We start from the raw sequence: 22,669 nt of genomic DNA on the forward strand, positions 1-22,669 counted from the left end.
GAATTTAATCATCAGTAACAAGCAACACAGCTGAGGGGAGTCAGTGGCCGATTCTGATGCAGTTTGAGCTGCAAACACTGACAGTTTTTCAGGTGTGCGTGCGTGCGTGTGTGTGTGTGTGTGCGTGCGTGCGTGTGTGTGTGTGTGTGTGTGCGTGCGCGCGTGTGTGTGTGTGTGTGTGTGTGTGTGTGTGTGTGTGTGTGTGTGTGTGTGTGTGTGTGTGTGTGTGTGTGTGTGTGTGTGTGTGTGTGTGTGTGTGTGTGTGTGTGTGTGTGTGTGTGTGTGTGTGTGTGTGTGTGTGTGTGTGTGTGTGTGTGTGTGTGTGTGTGTGTGTGTGTGTGTGTGTGTGTGTGTGTGTGTGTGCGCGCGCGCGTGTGTTTTTGTTTTGTTTTTTGGCAGCCCACTTCCGCCCTACGTCGGTTTCGTTGCGGAACCCGCATCCAAGCCCACCGGAGCTCATCTGCAATTGCAATCGCCCCCCCCCCTCCCCCCCGCTTCATAGCCCAGTTTGTTGCACATGGGATGAAATACAAGACTTAAAAAAAATGACGTCCTGAACTTCGCATTCCCTTGTGAGCACGCATATGCTTGGCTCAAAAGCTTGTGACCTCGAATTATGTCACCCTCATGCTAGCTATGGTTAGATACGTCATCACTGATGTAAGCGTAGATAGCTAATATTATGCCTAAGAAGCCATATCCATGCCTTCAATATTAAAAACTCGAGAACATTTACGTTATAACTGTGAGGTCTGTTTCATAGAGGGAAGTATACTCACAACCATGAACTCGATCTTTCGATCGTTATATTGCCTCTTTGTACCTGGTTCTCATACCCTCCGTATCAGACAGAGCAGCATGCTGCATATAGTTTAACTTGGGGTAGAAAAAGCTAGTGCTTTCTCGCTGCTATGGCATTATTTTCGTATTTTTGCTTGTGCTGTCACTTATCTGCTTCACAACCAAATGAGCAAGGACTGCCACTAACAAAAATTAAAATTTTAGACACAACGGTACTTGCTTTGGTTTAGCATATCCTGCTGTTCTCTTTCGTTCTCTAGTACTGGTGGAAAGATAGAGGCTGCTGTTCCTGCTTTCCTCTTTTTTGTTCAGCTTAGGAAATGCAATATCAGTTCCAATAGAAGCCTTGACAGCTTACTGCTTTTTTTCTGTTTGCTTGAAAGAAGCAATGTTTCTATAAAAGCACTCATCATTTGGCTACAGAAAAACTGCTTCACTATTTCTTTTACTCCGTGATTTTCGTTCAGTTATATTTCTAGTGCATTTTTTAGCAAATATTATTTTGTTTCGTTTCCTGTACAAGGAAGAATGTTTGCATGATGTAGACACAGGAACACAATAGTAGTGAGGTGAGGAATGGATTTAGGAAGAGATAAAGCTCCAAAAAGTTTTACAGGAAATACAGATTGATCCCGCAGATTTATGTCGAATCACGCGGCCCCAGAGGGAATTGAGAAATATGTTCGTTGGCCCTCCTCCCTCCCATCGGATAGAAATATTCTAGCAACTTACATTCAGCGCATACGCCACAGCGTCATCCATGTACAATGATACTATTTTCACTTACATTCAGCTTTTCATTGCAGCTTCTCTTGCGATTTGACGCCAGCGATCAGTCCAAACAGATGCCTCTTGACTGTCTGTCTAGATGTGACGATAACCGGCTTAGGTGAGGCGCTTCTAAAAGGGTCACGATGTGCTTTTTGTACTTCTTTGTCCAGCCACGAGCCCGCTTATAATAGCACAAAGCCTTTCAAATGAAATTTGATCTCTCTATTTTGACCTAGTGGAAGCATAACACGGTTGACAGCTGCCGCTACACTGACATCTCCTGTTTTTCAGCGGGGTGAAACATTTGCGTGTGATACACAGTATGTAATAACGCAGACTTCAATCGTGCCACGAGGTCGCCGTCGTCCACGGGTATAAAGACGGTTGCCAAAAGCTCGCGCAAATAACTGCTGAGCGCGATGAAACTGATCAACGTGCTGTGGCTCTTGGGAGCATTTGCATTTCGCCCATCCTCTGCAAATGAGGCGCAGAGCGACGAACCAGTGAATGCCATCAAAGTAAGATGTATTTCTCCTCTCCCTAAGGTGACAGGATGTCCAAAGCAGCTGTTTTGTTTCTGAAAACTTATGGAATTCTATTCACCCAGCTATTTTGACCTTTCCTTTCCTTTCTATGTCGTTAAGTGTTGCATTACCTTAGAAGCAGGCAAACACCTTGCACTGAAACGGCATTTTGGTTTTGTTTTGAATTCGATCAATTGTTTTCGTAAACTGATTCGTCGAAATCAATAACTTTTTGCTATCTAACATTCCTTCTAGCCACCTATTTGATTATGATAAAAAAAAAAGAGGACGTGCATCTGAAGGCTTGTGTGTTTCGAGATAAACCTTCCGTTTTTAGGCGAACTGGTTACTTTAAAGCGAGAAAAGTTGACTTCATAATGAAGAAGAATTAACTGTAGGGGCAAGACCGAACAGGTGGAGACATTTTGGCTGAGCCGTCTGCCCTACAATTAGTTCGAACGAGTCCAACGCAGATCATGAGTTACCATTTGGAAAAGCTGTTTTTTCTACACTGCACAATATTTCTTTCAGATAATCAATTCACAAAAAAAAAAAGAGACACTTGCTACATAAAGGACAAATCTTAGGTAACGGGGCATGACATAATTGATGGACACTAGAAAATTTCGTCATTGATACGTGTAAAATCGGAGTAGCGAAGTGATTCAATTTTAAACCAAAGAACATATAATTTCATTTCAAAGTGTAATTACATTGTTCTCCCACCCAGTGAAAACTGTTTAGTCTCAGTCATACTTCAAATACATTTTATAAGTTTCGCTGCTTCTCTTGTTGCGTTACTATTCTCTCCACATATGTTATTACATTCACCCTCCAAGAGTTGCCTCCATTCTTCCTTTTGCGTGCTTTTTGAAATGTGGAATGCCCTCTGAGGACGCACATTTTGTTAAAGACGAGCAAATATTTTCATAATAGAGCAACCAGCAAACCTCCCTCATATCTTGCTTCCGTGTACAGAATGATCAATTTGTAAAAATTCACTAACTTTGAACAGTCCTCAGAGGTGCCCTGCATCGACGTCACGGTGAAACGTCTACCTACGTGAAATAACAAGCGCAATAAAAAGTCCGGTGCATGCTACGACGTACCCTTTTGACGAATGTACCGATGCTATGCAATTGCTTTTTGTTTTGTTTTTTCAGCAGTGCATAGCCTTCTTTTATTAATTTGTCTGCCTCTGCATGGGAAGAAGAGCCTTTGTCTCCACTATTGATTTTAAGAACGCAATACGAAATTCTGGACTAGTTGCTTTGGAGCTACGTTACTAATTCCCTTTCTGTTTCTATATAATGTCTCCTGAATCATGCCTGTAATGTCGACCCGCCAAGATATAATTTTTCTGAAAAGAAAAGCTTTATGCTATGTCTGCCAAAGTCATTACATCGAGGGAAAATCTTTTGTTCCCCATTTTGTGTTTAGGTTCTCTCGTATAGAAAAAAACACATTCGCTTGTGCCCTAAAGATGCAACTTTCTCTTTCAGGCCGTTGGTTCATTTTCAAAGCTAGTTCTAGCAGGAGCGACGGTAGACATGCCAATGTTGCAGTGTGTGACGGCTGATCTTAAGGCAATCAATGAATCTGCAGGAACAGCAACATATATATGGCATGTTAAGGAACAGGGTGGTCAGAAACAGTGAGTATCGACTTCCTCATTTTTTTTTTTTTTTTCCCCGTTGAGAGGTATGGCGAAAACATCAATTCTAATAGCTGACTGCAAGGAGTTGCTCGCAGCACCATTCCTTCTAATCCAAGAGTTATATATCTTTGGATGATTGCAATTTTCTCTCCGAAGTAGAGAATAGGTAGCGACCATGCTGGGGAAATAAATTCACCACTTTAAAAATGCTTGCAATGCTTCTACTGCCCGCTGTCGCTAATAAGGAAACAGTAATGGCAGTATAGTTCTACGGGGCAATAACCTCACAAAATCTCATTTAATCGCATAGAGTCTCATAAGGTGCACATCATTATCATAAAATATCGTACATAATTTATGATAATGTACAAGAAACTATGAGAACTTATGCAATTGTATGCGATTTGTACGTGATTTCTTATGTGAATTGAGTGAGATTGTGTGAGAAAATGTGAGGTTATTGCCCCTTACAGATTTTTCAGTAGGGATAGGCGCTGTTAAATGCGTTCGCTGAATGGGTTGGCCTAACCACGAAACATACTCCTGCTGGTATTGCAACCAAGTATTGCATCGTGCTTAATGTTCCGTTAATAGATTTTTACCAAACACTTGCACAGATTTCTAAGCAGGTACAGTGTGTTCCGGAAGGATAGCTAGAATGGAGTGATATTAAAAAAGGTTAGTAATATTTCCTTTGTGGCCAATGTATCGCCGCTACAGTGAGGATAACTGCGCTGCTTTAACAGATATAATAGTATTTAAGATAACATTGCTCTTTTTTTTTTCGAGAAATGAATCGGAAGCCAGCACTTGCCCTCACAGTGGCTTATTCAAGTGAGCTAAGTAGAACTGCTAACAAGTTGTAGGATGTGCGGAATGGATCAAGAGCTCCTGTTTTAATTAAAAATCTCATTTGCACCTTAATACTTACATATACCTTTATCCCGAAGTATTATTTTTAAGCTATACAAACTGCCAAAAAACTTTATTATTGACTAAACACTACTTTCTGATCTGAAATTGAGAGAATAACTTTGATTCCTTACGTTTAAATTTTTTCCTTCCTGACTGAGCCCACTCACTGGACGCTCCTAATTGACCAGGGCGAGACGAGTTGCGGTAGGATGCCGTCACGACTTCTTCACGAGCTGAGTTTTTGATAATCGATATGTAGGTATAGTACGTAGGTAATGAAGGTATATGGCACGCGGGGGGTGTATATTATTACCCTGAATAGCAAACATAAGCAGTTCTTGAAATGGACCATAGAAACAAGCCCGAGGCATCAAAATACTTGAGCTTATATTTTGGTGTTGCGTTTAGATTTTATCGAGGTAGCCAGAAAATGCTTGGAAGTGGATTGATTTGTCACATGTTATTGTGTGTGTCTTCGAGGTAGCCAGAAAATGCTTGGAAGTGGATTGATTTATCACATGTTATTGTGTGTGTCTTCGAGGTAGCCAGAAAATTCTTGGAAGTGGATTGATTTGTCACATGTTATTGTGTGTGTCTGTTACTACAGGCTTGAGTTTTATCCGACTATAGGTTAAAAAGTTTAGCTTTGCCGGGACAACTGATGTGGCCCCTATTGCTCGTGCGCGTTTTCTCGTTTCAGTAAATAGCTTTCCATTGACGCTTTAGCTCCATTATTTAGAGGTAAAACGGAAGTGGTTTTGATTTCATTCTTTAAATATTTTTCTTGGATGTCCTCATTTATTACTCTCTGATCTAATGTTTGACGTGGTTTGCATATGTTTTTGTTTCTGCGCAGTGAGATCAACAAGCTGCTTTTGAAAAAAAAAAATAAACAGTCGATCATCTAATCATTATTCCTTTACAGGCGCATTTTTTATAAATAATATTCAGACTGCAGCGGTCGGTTAGTCGTTTGAGCCTCCGCCTCTATGCGAGTAGGGCAGGATTTAATTCCCATTGCCATGATTATAAGCTTGTAAAAGCTCGGACCGAAAACCTGCAAACTCGTCGATACCCTGAATTCGAGCATTCGGTAATAAATCTATGTATGATCCTCCCTGGCGAAACTTACCCTTCTGCCAACAACATGAATCGCCGTCAATTAATGCTAGGGCTGTCTAAATTTCGGATACTTATCAGTCATGACGAAATCGAGCAGTTTAGTTGACAGCAGTAAAAAAAAAAAATTAAGTTAAGAATTATTCAGTGAGCTATGGCTGCGTGGTTAAGTTTCTGGAAAATACATCTTACAGTGACGCCTGCCAAAGGTTATTCCTTCAATTTGCTGACGTGGTCAGCATCATCGGAGTTAACAATAGTAGTACCCGGTGTATCAGGAGTGTGGTAACCAGCGTGCAGAAGAAGCGTTACGAAGGAATAGCCGGAAATGTGACGAGAATTAAGGAATCTATAACCCAAGGGTGGCTGCCACGTGTGGAACTCGAAGAATGTTATCTCTGTAAGGATGACGCAGTACGGTGAAATTAAAAGAATCTGGGTGGCCCCGTCTACACCTTCTCTGGCAGAATATGGCGACCGAGGAAATGTTGCTGCGATGGTGTCGCGCGCTGGAACAGTGGACTGGTCAGGGGTTCAAGCAAAAGAACAACGACAAGAAAAATTCTAAAGCGTGCACCCAATGCTTGTGCGTGTATGCGCTCCACTTTCCATTTCATTACGCATTTAATATTGCTTTACAGATGTCGCAGAGTCTTACGTAACTGAGTGTTGACAAACGCGGGAAACTTCAGTTTATTGATATGAAGCCAGTTTTTACGCCACACCAGATTACATACGCAAAAGTGCAAACTGTTATTCACTGAATCAAAGCTTTACTCTGTTAACAAAATAGAATTAGAATCAGCACCTATAATATACAAATAAAACACAGGATTGAATTGTTAAGAAATTTGGCGTTTATTTCTCTTTCACAAGAAAATTGGTGGCCTCTTTAAATGTATAGCGTAGTCAAGAAAACGCAATATTACGAACACTAGAACAGGCACTGCAACCGGTGTTGTAAGTTACTTGCCCCGAATTAAGGGGTAATAAATAAACCGCTGTGAAATTTTTGCTTGGAGAGCTTGGTGGTGTCTTGAACACTTATTTAACGCTTATTGAATCTGGAGATTTTGAAATATATCGTGAAACATAGCTTCGGAAACCCAACCAGCCTCAGGGTCAGATTCGACTTAACAAGTTAAATAGAATATAAAAAAAAAACTGAAAATTTAGTTCGAGAGCAGATCGTTGGGCCCACGTGTGCCTATTTTGGGGTTAATTCCTGATGCCTAATCAAAATATATATTTAATAAGGTACTAAACCACGAAGGACTGTACCTCCGGTTACTTCATACAAAATGGCAAGTTAAGAGGTTTACAAGACTGTAATAGTGACAATACTCATGTTCAATACGGGCGGCCTTCAGATCGTATTTATTGAAAAACCATAATGTACTGCGAACCATTCATTGAAAAGTAAGGTAAGAATTTACAGCAAGAAAACAATGTACCCCTGTCCTAAAATGATTGGCGTTTTACGAAGAAGAACATATACAATTTACATTTTGAAATGTGCTTCAATCTTTACAGATTGCGCAAAGGTGGCGGCGAAAAATATTTATTCGCTTCATTATAAAGCGAGTGAAAACTTAACTCTAAACAACTGATTTATTTACGCAGGCAAGATGTCAAACTCGACTACATCGTTAGTCCAGACGCTATAGACAAGGCAGTTGGTTTTATCAATTCCGGTAAGTAGTATCGTGAGAGTATATAACGTATTCTTAATTAACCGTTATATGCGCAAAGAGCTTATCACACCTTTGCATACAAGCGGGAAATATTTTACATACTATTCACGGGTATAAACTGTATTGTGGAAGGAAATTTACCCATATATGCAACTTCCAATATACGTGAGAGAACTGATACTTCAAAAGCACCACAAATAAATAGGATGTTGGGAATGACAGTCCTCCTGATGTTCTCGCATCGATATGCTCAATCGGTATACATGTCTCAATATGGCATACAGATGTATGCCCTGCAGAGCCGGGTAGGCGCAGTGGTTACGGCGCTCGACTAGTTCCCAAGGACGCGGGATCGAATCCCGGCCTCGGCGGCAGCTTTTCGATGGCGGCGAAAAGCAAGGCGCCGTGTGCTGTGCGATGTCAGTGCACGTTAAAGAACCCCAAGTGGTCCAAATTACCGGAGTCCTCCACTACGGCGTCTCTCATAGCCTGAGTTGCTTTGGGACGTTAAAACCAACCAACCAACCAACCAACCAACCAACCAACCAACCAACCAACCAACCAACCAACCAACCAACCAACCAACCAACCAACCAACCAACCAACCAACCAACCAACCAACCAACCAACCAACCAACCAACCAACCAACCAACCAACCAACCAACCAACCAACCAACCAACCAACCAACCAACCAACCAACCAACCAACCAACCAACCAACCAACCAACCAACCAACCAACCAACCAACCAACCAACCAACCAACCAACCAACCAACCAACCAACCAACCAACCAACCAACCAACCAACCAACCAACCAACCAACCAACCAACCAACCAACCAACCAACCAACCAACCAACCAACCAACCAACCAACCAACCAACCAACCAACCAACCAACCAACCAACCAACCAACCAACCAACCAACCAACCAACCAACCAACCAACCAACCAACCAACCAACCAACCAACCAACCAACCAACCAACCAACCAACCAACCAACCAACCAACCAACCAACCAACCAACCAACCAACCAACCAACCAACCAACCAACCAACCAACCAACCAACCAACCAACCAACCAACCAACCAACCAACCAACCAACCAACCAACCAACCAACCAACCAACCAACCAACCAACCAACCAACCAACCAACCAACCAACCAACCAACCAACCAACCAACCAACCAACCAACCAACCAACCAACCAACCAACCAACCAACCAACCAACCAACCAACCAACCAACCAACCAACCAACCAACCAACCAACCAACCAACCAACCAACCAACCAACCAACCAACCAACCAACCAACCAACCAACCAACCAACCAACCAACCAACCAACCAACCAACCAACCAACCAACCAACCAACCAACCAACCAACCAACCAACCAACCAACCAACCAACCAACCAACCAACCAACCAACCAACCAACCAACCAACCAACCAACCAACCAACCAACCAACCAACCAACCAACCAACCAACCAACCAACCAACCAACCAACCAACCAACCAACCAACCAACCAACCAACCAACCAACCAACCAACCAACCAACCAACCAACCAACCAACCAACCAACCAACCAACCAACCAACCAACCAACCAACCAACCAACCAACCAACCAACCAACCAACCAACCAACCAACCAACCAACCAACCAACCAACCAACCAACCAACCAACCAACCAACCAACCAACCAACCAACCAACCAACCAACCAACCAACCAACCAACCAACCAACCAACCAACCAACCAACCAACCAACCAACCAACCAACCAACCAACCAACCAACCAACCAACCAACCAACCAACCAACCAACCAACCAACCAACCAACCAACCAACCAACCAACCAACCAACCAACCAACCAACCAACCAACCAACCAACCAACCAACCAACCAACCAACCAACCAACCAACCAACCAACCAACCAACCAACCAACCAACCAACCAACCAACCAACCAACCAACCAACCAACCAACCAACCAACCAACCAACCAACCAACCAACCAACCAACCAACCAACCAACCAACCAACCAACCAACCAACCAACCAACCAACCAACCAACCAACCAACCAACCAACCAACCAACCAACCAACCAACCAACCAACCAACCAACCAACCAACCAACCAACCAACCAACCAACCAACCAACCAACCAACCAACCAACCAACCAACCAACCAACCAACCAACCAACCAACCAACCAACCAACCAACCAACCAACCAACCAACCAACCAACCAACCAACCAACCAACCAACCAACCAACCAACCAACCAACCAACCAACCAACCAACCAACCAACCAACCAACCAACCAACCAACCAACCAACCAACCAACCAACCAACCAACCAACCAACCAACCAACCAACCAACCAACCAACCAACCAACCAACCAACCAACCAACCAACCAACCAACCAACCAACCAACCAACCAACCAACCAACCAACCAACCAACCAACCAACCAACCAACCAACCAACCAACCAACCAACCAACCAACCAACCAACCAACCAACCAACCAACCAACCAACCAACCAACCAACCAACCAACCAACCAACCAACCAACCAACCAACCAACCAACCAACCAACCAACCAACCAACCAACCAACCAACCAACCAACCAACCAACCAACCAACCAACCAACCAACCAACCAACCAACCAACCAACCAACCAACCAACCAACCAACCAACCAACCAACCAACCAACCAACCAACCAACCAACCAACCAACCAACCAACCAACCAACCAACCAACCAACCAACCAACCAACCAACCAACCAACCAACCAACCAACCAACCAACCAACCAACCAACCAACCAACCAACCAACCAACCAACCAACCAACCAACCAACCAACCAACCAACCAACCAACCAACCAACCAACCAACCAACCAACCAACCAACCAACCAACCAACCAACCAACCAACCAACCAACCAACCAACCAACCAACCAACCAACCAACCAACCAACCAACCAACCAACCAACCAACCAACCAACCAACCAACCAACCAACCAACCAACCAACCAACCAACCAACCAACCAACCAACCAACCAACCAACCAACCAACCAACCAACCAACCAACCAACCAACCAACCAACCAACCAACCAACCAACCAACCAACCAACCAACCAACCAACCAACCAACCAACCAACCAACCAACCAACCAACCAACCAACCAACCAACCAACCAACCAACCAACCAACCAACCAACCAACCAACCAACCAACCAACCAACCAACCAACCAACCAACCAACCAACCAACCAACCAACCAACCAACCAACCAACCAACCAACCAACCAACCAACCAACCAACCAACCAACCAACCAACCAACCAACCAACCAACCAACCAACCAACCAACCAACCAACCAACCAACCAACCAACCAACCAACCAACCAACCAACCAACCAACCAACCAACCAACCAACCAACCAACCAACCAACCAACCAACCAACCAACCAACCAACCAACCAACCAACCAACCAACCAACCAACCAACCAACCAACCAACCAACCAACCAACCAACCAACCAACCAACCAACCAACCAACCAACCAACCAACCAACCAACCAACCAACCAACCAACCAACCAACCAACCAACCAACCAACCAACCAACCAACCAACCAACCAACCAACCAACCAACCAACCAACCAACCAACCAACCAACCAACCAACCAACCAACCAACCAACCAACCAACCAACCAACCAACCAACCAACCAACCAACCAACCAACCAACCAACCAACCAACCAACCAACCAACCAACCAACCAACCAACCAACCAACCAACCAACCAACCAACCAACCAACCAACCAACCAACCAACCAACCAACCAACCAACCAACCAACCAACCAACCAACCAACCAACCAACCAACCAACCAACCAACCAACCAACCAACCAACCAACCAACCAACCAACCAACCAACCAACCAACCAACCAACCAACCAACCAACCAACCAACCAACCAACCAACCAACCAACCAACCAACCAACCAACCAACCAACCAACCAACCAACCAACCAACCAACCAACCAACCAACCAACCAACCAACCAACCAACCAACCAACCAACCAACCAACCAACCAACCAACCAACCAACCAACCAACCAACCAACCAACCAACCAACCAACCAACCAACCAACCAACCAACCAACCAACCAACCAACCAACCAACCAACCAACCAACCAACCAACCAACCAACCAACCAACCAACCAACCAACCAACCAACCAACCAACCAACCAACCAACCAACCAACCAACAATATTCTAAAGCTACCTCTGCCTCTATGAGGTTTTGTTAGCGAGCTAAAAATGTCTAATATGGACACGCAGGGTGAATATTCTAGCGCGAAGAAGCCAGTGGAACGTGTTACAGGTAATGTGTAGCTCGGCGTAAAAAAGAATCATGCGTGTTAGGAAAAGTGTCGTAGTGGGCACTTCCGTAAATAATGCCGTCTAGGCGTGCTTCTTTTACATTAGGTCACACTACAGGGCACATAAACGCTTTCTTAGATTTGGGCCTACTAATGCGGGCGCTGCTGCCGAGATGACGTAAGTATAGTGTTCACGTAAGGCTTAGCAGAGGAGCGCTTAAGCCTCTAAGCGCCATTGTCGCAGGTCGAGAAGAATGAAACACAGGCGCGTTTTGGCAGTGATGGTGTATATAGCTTAAATGGGAGAGTATAATGGACGGTAATATTTACTCAGCAGCGACCCCGTTAGTGGAGGCTTCCATTTGAATTAAGAATATCATCTGTCCAATACTAATACTGGGGCTCTGTGATCTCCTTCTTCAAGCGCTAGCATTACTGAAGGCGGTAAGTGATTTCAGCGATGTGCCTGCGGTGCTCATTCGTTCAAGCAATAAAAACAAACAAACAAAGATCAGGGAACAAAATCCGTCAGAGCAGATTCAAAATAAAGGACTTTTTGTGGAAGCGATACGGAACATCGTAGCTACTATCGTTTTTTTTTCTCTCTCTCTCTATTTCACTCAGGAACTAAAAATATATATTTACGTAAAAAACTTCAGCCGAATTTGAGGTAACAAGACTAAATTTGGATGGAAAAACAGCGCAACAGACGAACACGACAGCAAGGGAACACAAGACGAGTGTCGTGTTCGTCTGTCGCGCTGTTTTTCCATCCAATATGTTCCACCAACTCGCCCGTTTGGCTATAAAGAATAAATTTATTTATATGTCTTTAATATTTCAAAATGCGGTACCCAGTCAGGTGCTCGATCCACAAGTTTGATAACTTCACAATACCTTGTAATGGCTACCTTAAAAAATCTCTTCCCAGGTCATGCGTCAAGGTCTTCGTGATGCACCGTCATCATATCTCTCCAATACTATGCAGGCTCAAAGCCATTACAAAATCACACGGAATACTGTCTTAGTTTTCTATGAGGAGATACTTGCTACATGAGGGTTAAACGGATAAACTTTGTTTGCTACTGTTCCCCTACCATAGATCCTCTGGTGCAATAAGTGGTCGCAAGATTTTTCCCTGCGTTCCCACTAAAGACCCCAGTGACCGATTGCGCCTATCTGCCTTAATTGTTACCTTAAAACTATAGGCTCTGAACAAAATTAATGAAACGGTACGTTCTATAACTAGTGCGTGTACTTTCCATTCACCTCTTTAGCTTAATCGACTTCCTATATTTCTTCAAAAAATGCGTTAAAATAGCAAACAACCACTACATATTTATTGTTATTTAAAGCTGAAATATGCAGCTCAAACACACCCTACTTTTCACAACATCGCAAAACTTACTCTCAGGTTTTTAGTTCATATATCTCAGCTGCATTCCAATAGCCTGCACTGGAGAGCAACGGCTTGAGTTTTTCACCCACATAGAGCGCCTGCTGCAATGATGCAACTGCGATGACGTTGACGACAAATTTAAATTCACAGACCTGTTCTCTAACGGTGATGCTCAGTAATTCCTGCATTAAAATATGCGAAACTCACTGCAGCCTGAGTAGAGGCCCAAAAATCGAACAGCAGCTATATTTGCAATGCCATAAATTTGCGAATTTTTCTTGCGTACTCGCAAATTCTAGCTGCTTTTGATATTTCATTACGTTTGATAGCAGACCAAGAAATTCAGCTCTAGGTTCATTTGGAGCCTTGCGATTCAACCGTGCAATTATTTTTCTCAATAGCGGGCGGCCAGAATAAAGCAGGAAAGCCAAAAAGCGTCAGTGGGAGCAAAATAAAGGACAAGAATATGTTCTGATATATATTTAATGCCCAGAAAGTTTAGACATTTCATTAACTAAAATTCATTAAGGCACTTGTTCATACACACCGCTGGTAGCCATCTGCAGATCCTTCCTGCGCTCTCATCTTGCTTTCTGCTCTTTCGTCAAAAACCGTGCCTTGTTTTTATCTTTATGAAAGTACTAATCACTTGTTGTGAGTCAAGTAAAATTCAAAAGCAAACTTTATTACATAGCAAAATATGAGACCATTCTCATCAATATGTTCATAAAACAAGCTTGCAATAAATACTTCACTATTGCGCTAAAATTATCTTGATGAAACGTTCTTCATTGTTTTTTTCGTGGCTGTTTAACAAATCAGAGAGAGCGGAGAAAGAGAACTGAAAGCAAATTCGTCCCACCCACCGGAAGAAGAGATGGACATGGGCAGGACATGTAGTGCGAAGAGAGGATAACCGATGGTCGCTTAGAGTAACAAACTGGATTCCAAGGGAAGGAAAGCGCAGCAGGGGGCGGCAGAAAGTTAGGTGGACGGATGAGATTAAGAAGTTCGCAGGAGTCAAGTGGATGCAGCTAGCACAGAACCGGGTTAAGTGGAGAAATATGGGAGAGGCCTTCGCTCTGCAGTGGGTATAATCAGGCTGATGATTATGATGATGATGACCGGAAGATTAGGTCACTTCCATAACTTTGTGCATAACATTCAAAGAGTATTCCAAGAATTCTAGACTCTCATTCAGACTCTTTGAGCTAATGTAATTGATTTTTCAGCTTGGCTGACAAGAAACGCAACACGGTTCCTAGTGATCTGAATGGAAGGCGGCTTTGTTCTGTGGTATCACTTGATTGTTTATTTTATTTTTTAATTTATTTTATTGATTTTATTGATTAGATCACCTTTATTGATTAGGTTTTGTATCTGTCTAAAACGTTCGCTATTAAAATGCAGCGATATGTGTCACTCGTTGCTCTCGTAAAAAATTTCGATATATATATGCGGATGGTATATATGTACATTCTGTAACTGGTGCTCCACATTCACCAAAGACCAGAAATAACAAGCCCCTGCTACCAAAAAATGCAGTCTTCTCAAGCGTATTACGGGCCACTGCAGTAAAGGCGACTGAATTAGAAATTTCTTTAAGCTTTATAGTTCGCGCATCATCACTTTCAACATGGACGAACTTGCTTCCTCTATTTTAGATACTTCTAACCCATTACCGGCACAGGCAATTTACAGTGATTACAAGACTTGCCTGATCAACACATTGTCTTTGCCGTCGCAAGAACGTAAGTGAATTGCATTTTCATTTCTCGAAAATTATTTATGGAAGGCTTCTCAAACAGAGAGAGACATTTATATTTGCTAGAAATGTTTCAAAATCACAGCAACACTGAGGACACTAAGCTGAATCAGTGTTTTCGTGACATCTGGCACAAGCAGATACAAAATAAACATGTTATACGCGCAGATTATTGATCCATGTTTCGGTAAACACACGCCAAGTTGTTCTGAAATTTAATGAGGAAACTGCCGCGATTTTCACGCTGTATATTTTGGAGGCGTACCGAACTGCGGGTGGCAGAAAACACTGAAAACTTAAATATAGGAACTCCTACATCGGAATGGCGCTTCAGAGTTATCATTCCACAAAGTTCCAACCAGGTGACCTTTCTCCAAAGTTATTATTTGTTTACGCTATTCATTATACGCCAAAAACAAGTAAACGAAACATTGCTGATAGCGGGCGACGGCAATATGTTGCAGATGACTGCACCGCAGTAAATTTAGTGTACAGTCGTGAGCAAAAGTGGAGAGACTATGCGTTTTGAGAAAACTACCCGCCAGCTTTTTCTGACAGTGAAACAGTTATTTCTGAGAAGTGCATTAGGTACCATGCATAATATACTTGCCTTCTTTGCCAAGCAATTTTCTCTGGCACAATTTTTTATACATCAAAAACGCAATCGTAGCAGTTAGCGTGGTCTCTTCACTTTTGCTCACGACTGTACGTCCTTAGACTCTACAACCAGCTGCTATCCGGCTTTCTGATGCCCATTACGCGGTTCTTATTGTGCGTTTTCGTTCACCCTTTCTTGAATGTAGCATGTTCGCCAACAAATAGGCAAAATTTGGCTCACCATCGTAGGCATGCGCCTGAAACTCCAAGAGCTCCACCTCTTCGTCACACTGTCTCTAAATGAACGAACACCTATTAAAGTAAGTTTAGAATATGCAGCGGCTACTGTTAGGTTCGAGGATATCGATAATCTCTCTAGGTGGTCTTCCGGGCCTCCCATAGGCGTTGCATCGTCCCTTCTCAACGGAAGAATTGGCGATTTATACCATGAAGGCAAACAAGCGTTCGTCTCCTTGCGATAGCAAACCTTGCTAGGAAGTTATTCCTATACTATTCCCAACTCTTCCCTCCACAGCCTAGAACGTTACGATATTTTTCGGATGGGTGGTCAGGTCCCTATATAGTGCAAGCAGTCCGAAATAGCTCTCGTCCTAAAACCTGGAAAGCAACCAAAAAACTGCCCCTCTTTCCGCCTCTTTGTCGTGTTGATAGGGTAGATAAGAATATGGAAGAAATAATCTACAAACGTAAAACGCACTTGGATGAAATCCGAAAACAGTAACCCCGAAAATGAACATGTTTCGCTGAAACAAGCTTGCGACCATTAACGTCAGCATCGTTATCTCAACAGCTGAAAGCAGTGTCATGCTAGGCCCACCCTGACAGGGGCCTTCCTTGACGCAAGGACTCTTTCGACTCTGTATTTCACCATGCTGTACTCGTAACCTTTTGTAGTCTTTGACTAGCAGTTAATATTTAGAAGTTAATATAAATCCATTAACATGACAGACAGAGACAGAGAGAGAGTTAGCGACGTTCCATATGCTCCAACCGCTTATCAAGGAGTAGAAGAGCGCATATATCAGGGTCCGCGCACAGCTCTCTCCATATTATTACAAAGCACCTACTGCGAAGAGAACGCGCTTTATGCCGATGAAATCTGCGTTTCGAGGGTGTGTATTTTCGCCCGGTCGCCCAGTAATGCCTTCACAAAGCCCGGTAGGGCACATCCTTTCATTCATTTCTCACAGGTGTTCTTTTCTCGATAGGAAATAAGTATTTCCATTCGTTTCTCACAAAGTGATCAGGTAGCTGCACCGCCTAGGTGGACGGGCACTGCCTTACCTGTCACACTATTTGTTTACATTATTATAGCAACAGAACTCTCTTCGGTACTAGGAATAAAATACTTCGCTAAAAAATTGCAAGACCCACACAATTTTGCAAATCCATAGTGGGATCTCTCTGGTGGTGTGGCGACCACTTCATGATCCTTAACAAATTCAATGTTAAAGTAATAATCTGATACAGCTAAACCGTTTCCGCATATTATCTCTAACAATTACGTGACAAGATCCTAAAGGGTTCATTTGTCGCTGGAACAATAGAGAAAGCATGATTCATCACGCTAGATGTCATCTCCCAGGCAACTATAGGTATCCATCCCCGACATCAGCTCGTAAAAAAAGGAGCACTTTCTACACTTCGTTCAAATACCTCACAGCCCCCCAGGCTTTTGACACGGAGTGCAGATTCTGCATCTCCCAATTGTACTAAACCAAAAACTTATTCCCTCCGACCATTCCTCTTTGGACTATCTCCTCAATGAAGATAAACTGTTTGCACCAGGTTTAAAATTAAAGAATGACTTGACACAAGTGGCTCTGCTGCAGGCTGCTGCCATTTTCCTTGCCTAGGAATACTCTTCAGAGATCCACATCGTCAATGGCTTAACTTCCCAAGAGTCCCCCTCCTGTCTTCTTTATACCACCGTGGAGAGGCCAATTGTTTTATCATTGCCTGCAGCAGGAAGCATCCAGCACGGCAGCATTCCTGTCCAACCTGTTGAATAAATCATAACCAGCCATTTTCTATTTTCTTTGACTCCCTACATCAGCAGCTATTTTGTTAGGCAATTCCGCCTCATAGCCAACAAAAAAATGGAATGAAGAAACAAGCAGATGTAATCTGAATCGGAATTACAAGCCAATTTATTTACAAGGTTACCAGCCGCCTGAAGTAGTCAAAACTTTTCTTAAGAAAAACAAAACAGGGCTGGAGCTTCTCAGCACGCTAGGATAATTTCAAGCACTACATCTGCCCATATCTCATGTCTATAGCCGGCCACCTATACGTCCTCGCCATCTGGCAATTCTTGATGATTGCCTTTGTCCCAACGTTGGGATCTGCAGAGACGCTTTGCAGCTTCCTTTAAGACAAGTGAACAGTCCACATTGGAACAACTGCGGCCTAATTTAACTACCGGAACATTTTATTTCGCAGTGTCTCAGAATTATGCCAATTGAAGGTGTGCATTATGAACATTTTGTACATTCACCCTGTCAAGCACATATAACAGTCGACAGTATGTTACGACCCATAATCTGCCATCGGCAGCAGAGATCTGCAAAGAACATTTCTATCTAGTTACTGAGATGATACTGGAGTTCTAGAAAACATTCCTTCTCCTTCCACTTTCCTGACCATTGCGCACATTAAGCGGCCTTTTCTCGATGTAGACGAAAAGCAAGGTGCCTGTATGTATACTGTGCGACGTCCCACCACACCTTACAAAATATAACACCAGGCGGTTCTAATATCTGCAGCCTACCTCTAAAGTCTTCATTCCATTTCCCACCATACACCTTCATTCCATTTCCCATCAGCGCAAGGCAGCACACTGATTTCTTTTCTTGGTCAACCTACCCGCCTTTCTTTCGTTCTGCTCCTCCTGGTTCTCGTCCCCATGATTTTCCATTAGGGAAACATTCCAAGTTCCTGCATTCTTCCTGTCAGGATCAACATTACAGGTGCAGCCTGTCCTCAGTCATTATTTAGTGTGCTCCACAAATATTGCAGTAACACGCGTTCCTAAGACGTGCTTCGTCTTGCATTGTGAGTTGGCTTTTGGTTCAATTAAAAAAGAATTGCTGCAACATTTTAGACTAAGACAGGATTCTGGTCTCCTGTATCTACCTTATACAGGCGCGGACGAAAGTAATCGGAGCACGCCATTGCCTTCAACCATTTTGTACGCGTTTCCTTGTTGAAACTGGCAGCTGTGGTATGTGCAGCCTGGCAGGCGATGCTAGCGCGCTTTTTTTAACGACAAAATAAAGTTACATCGTTAACGAAGGCCGAAATCGGATAGCAGCTAATAACATAGCTTGCTTCCTATACTTCCGTAAGTACCTGTAAGTTGGTGATGTGTTAATTCAGATTGATGGTCTCTGTCAGTGCTGTAAAAGAACAGTATTTTAAAGTGATTATAATACGGGAAAAATATATGTTAGGCTTGCGAAAGGGCTTGCATAACCATGTGCTCAAAACACACGTACCTCAGAAACAATCGCGTTCCTCTAGGTAGAGCTGGCCAATCCTTGTCTCCCATTTGCAAGGAGGTCAGGATTGGGCCGCAGGGCTGTAAATATGTTTCTGTGCCATAAAAAAGTATGACCGCAGCGCTGTTTAGAACCGAACTGAGAAAACCGCTTTGTACAGTAGTACAAGGCAACATCAGACTACTGCTTGCCGGCGAGAGTTGGGATTAATGCCCTACAGAGGTGCCATTGAAGGATCAACTCCTTCGCGTTGAAAATGATACACATCTGCAGCTGTGCATCAGTCAAATCTAGGTTAAACAGGGTCTAACTGGGGTTTCATAATATTGCTATTTGCAGCATCCTAGACATTCCTAGACTAGGTAAAATCCCTCTCCCACATCTCCTAAGGTACAGCTGTAGCCATTTCATTCTCGTGTGTTTGATAAACGCATGCGCCCATCGGGCTTTCTGCCGCATCCTGCTAGGTTAGCATGCTCTCGTGCGATGATTATTCGACATTTATCCTTCACCAAAGATGGTTTTCATTCCTATTTTTGTTTTATTTGAAGTACAATATGTTTAACTCTTGTTCGTTCCCCTTTACACTCTGCTGTCTCAATATCGTTTGACGAAGCACCACCATTATCCGTTCTATAGCTTGCGTTTTGTGCTGAAATTAATATCAGGCCTTCTTAGCCCATGAGTTTCCCTCGTTTATATCCAAAGAGAAAGTTTCCGAACAGTGGTCGCACAGGGGCTCACGTACTAAAGAGACATCTTGCTGAAACCGTTTCGGTTGCTTCTTTCTTTCAGTGTGCTTCCTGTGGGTGACACCAGAAGCAGTGGCGGCAATACCTGAAGCATGCGAAACTGCGATGAACGAGAAGTGTGGCGGTGCCGTGTGGCACTACGACTACAACGCCTGCAAATGAAATAATGTCCCGCAATGTTCCCAGGTCGTCAGAATGAGGCTGACGGAAGGAAAGCTGGAAACAACTTTTATCGTAAATAAATATTTTGCCAATGCAGCCGGACGATCTCTTTCTTTATTTGCTGTGCATTCTTTCAAAATGTGGCGCCGGCCATTTGGCCCTATACATCATGTCATTTTGCTGTCTTCGTGCTGGTGCTTGCCAGCCGGTATAGACTTGTGAGGCGTCACTGACAAGTTAGGGCCCAACCTACAGCTGTTTCGCCTGTCAGCTTGCCCCTGCTGGGCTGACACCAAACTCAAGTCACGAGAAGTGTGATGCCTTATAATCTCTGGAGATGCGAGTTCACACTCCTTGTTAGCACTCCAATGGCCCATGGGAGCTAGGGAATGCAATTGCTATTTATTTATTTATTCACTACTATTTACTACTATAAATAGTATGCCTGGTTCTGTGCATGTAACTTGGCGCCCGTAATGGCGGCTTCCATTCTCCTAACGACCTTGACGGCGCGGTCCAGTATTCCCGTACGCGCCGTCTCATTGCGTCGCCCCCAATAGCATTCACGATTCGATCTCTCTGGCTGTTTTCTAACTCACTCCCTAACGGAGTTCGGTAACGAAATCGTTGACCGATTCGTCATTTCTTTGTGCCCTACAATGAAAGCGCTATCATCGCATAATAACCGATGGTTTCGAAGTGGAGCAGTTGCAGACTTACAGTAAGTGGAACATCACTAGGCCATCAGGGAGCAGCGAGTAACATCGCTCGTTTGCAAGAACTCGAAAACGCTGCACACAAGTTATTCTTGCCCTGCCGGAAATAAAATGCTTTTCCCCAGTAAACGGCTCCAGATCACATACGGTCACCAAATTTGGTTAATTCTGGTCGCCAATTGTTAGAACAAAAGCTTGGGGCAAAAAAGATCACGAAACAAAGAAAGCAATAGAAGTTAGAAAAAACTTGCAACTATTCGCCCAAATTGCTATATACTAGAATCAGCCGAGCATGTCCAGTCCATATGCGGCGCCTGACAGAGCTTATTGCAGAGCGGAGACTTAGCGTCACGGTGTACCACTGGCTAATCAAGGTTACAGCACTGACCATATGCACGCCGTACAAGAAGGCTGATATAATAGGAAGGTATCGCGGTAACGACCTGAGAAAACGGACTGAGTTCAACTAGAGAAAGTCGTTCAGCGATGCAGTCTTGGCCCAGCGCTCTATGTCAACCAGGCACGAGTAACGTTAGAGTGTGACGAAAGGGGAGAATAAGAGACCGTCTCTTTTAGGATACGAGGAACAGAGGCAAGCTATTTTCCTTCCTCCGGCGCGACAGCTCTCTTCGAACCTTGAGGCACACCCAGAAGTCGGCGGACACCGCACCGCTCACACCGTTGCAAACACGAACAAACGTTTGATTTATTTGTAGCGCATGCGTACAGTGCTTCTTTTTTGCTGATCGCAGCCTTATCTGCACCCATTTCTAAACTTCGCCCGACATTGCCGTTGGCATGCACGGACTTGCACTGGAGCAGCCCCGCTCCACCCGACCCAGCACTATCGATAGGCACTGCAATAGAATTGCACATGGAGCAGCCTGTGGCTGTTCCACTGCAATTCCACTCAGTACTACACGTGTAATAAACGATTCCATGTATTCAATGGATGGTTCAGTGCATTTGTTATCTTGGGCCGCCATGTATTAAGCGTGTCTCCCGAAGGACGTTCCGTTCAAGAGAAAATGTGTCATATTTCCCGAAGGTACAGTATATCGATTTTCGAAACCGTATACACGCTTCATCGGAGAGCACCTCCTAAGCCATCCACCACTGCGCTAGTGTCTGCATGCCGTAGCACAATAGAATAAAAGTACCTACAGAACATTTCATGTACTTCGTCGGGTGCGAAAAGCGCGTCCTTCATGTCTTCTTCACTCTAGTGAAATGGCCAGAAGCCATCACTCTGCTCCGCAAAAGTGCTTACACAGAGGACAGGGCACTTACAATCGCACCTTGAAAGCATTTCGTACAGTCGAACCGGGCTTTATACAAACGCGTCGTTTCAGTACATACAGTGAGGAAGTAACGAATCCCCCTTTTGAAACAGGCAGGCTGACCTGGAGCGGTATAAAATTAAACTTTTTTCTGCAGTCATGGGAAGAACGGAGCTCAGAAGCATGAATATCGGACCAGGTCAAACACTCTACGCTAGTGCCCGTTTCTGAAGAAAGGAAGTTGTTTAAGAGAAGATTATACATACAAAAAAAAAGAAAAATAATTAAAGGAAGGTTTAACATGGCTAAATCTAAGGCGACAAAGCTAAAGCGCGGCTCCTTCATGGATGTCTGCAAATTTCAAGGGCACCACAGCCGGTCTAGCCGACATGAAAGTGTCGAGGACATTTTGAAGGGCGAGGTCCCAGGTGGCAAGCTAGATGGACAGCAGTGGCAGTGGAGGGAAAAGGTAGGCAAGGGGACTGTAAGGCCGTGTGGCATTTGTGTCAGACAATGTTGTATACTTGTGGAGCTTTGTACCAGTACGAATGAAATTT

General features: G+C 43.8%; 1 protein-coding gene across 1 annotated transcript; it reads left to right on the forward strand.

The window, feature by feature from the left end:
- The first annotated feature begins 1,910 nt into the window (after positions 1–1,910).
- Positions 1,911–20,203, forward strand: LOC146208038 (uncharacterized). The gene is made up of 5 exons (XM_084587211.1): positions 1,911–2,090; positions 3,599–3,750; positions 7,411–7,481; positions 14,984–15,070; positions 19,998–20,203. The coding sequence occupies exons 1-5, from the start codon at positions 1,992–1,994 to the stop codon at positions 20,114–20,116; spliced, it is 528 nt and encodes a 175-aa protein (XP_084443337.1). The 5' UTR covers positions 1,911–1,991; the 3' UTR covers positions 20,117–20,203.
- The last annotated feature ends 2,466 nt before the right edge of the window (positions 20,204–22,669 follow it).

The sequence above is a fragment of the Amblyomma maculatum genome, chromosome 1 (assembly GCF_055883805.1).
Source record: "Amblyomma maculatum isolate TAMU_Amacu chromosome 1, ASM5588380v1, whole genome shotgun sequence".
Classification (NCBI taxonomy): Eukaryota; Metazoa; Arthropoda; class Arachnida; order Ixodida; family Ixodidae; genus Amblyomma; species Amblyomma maculatum.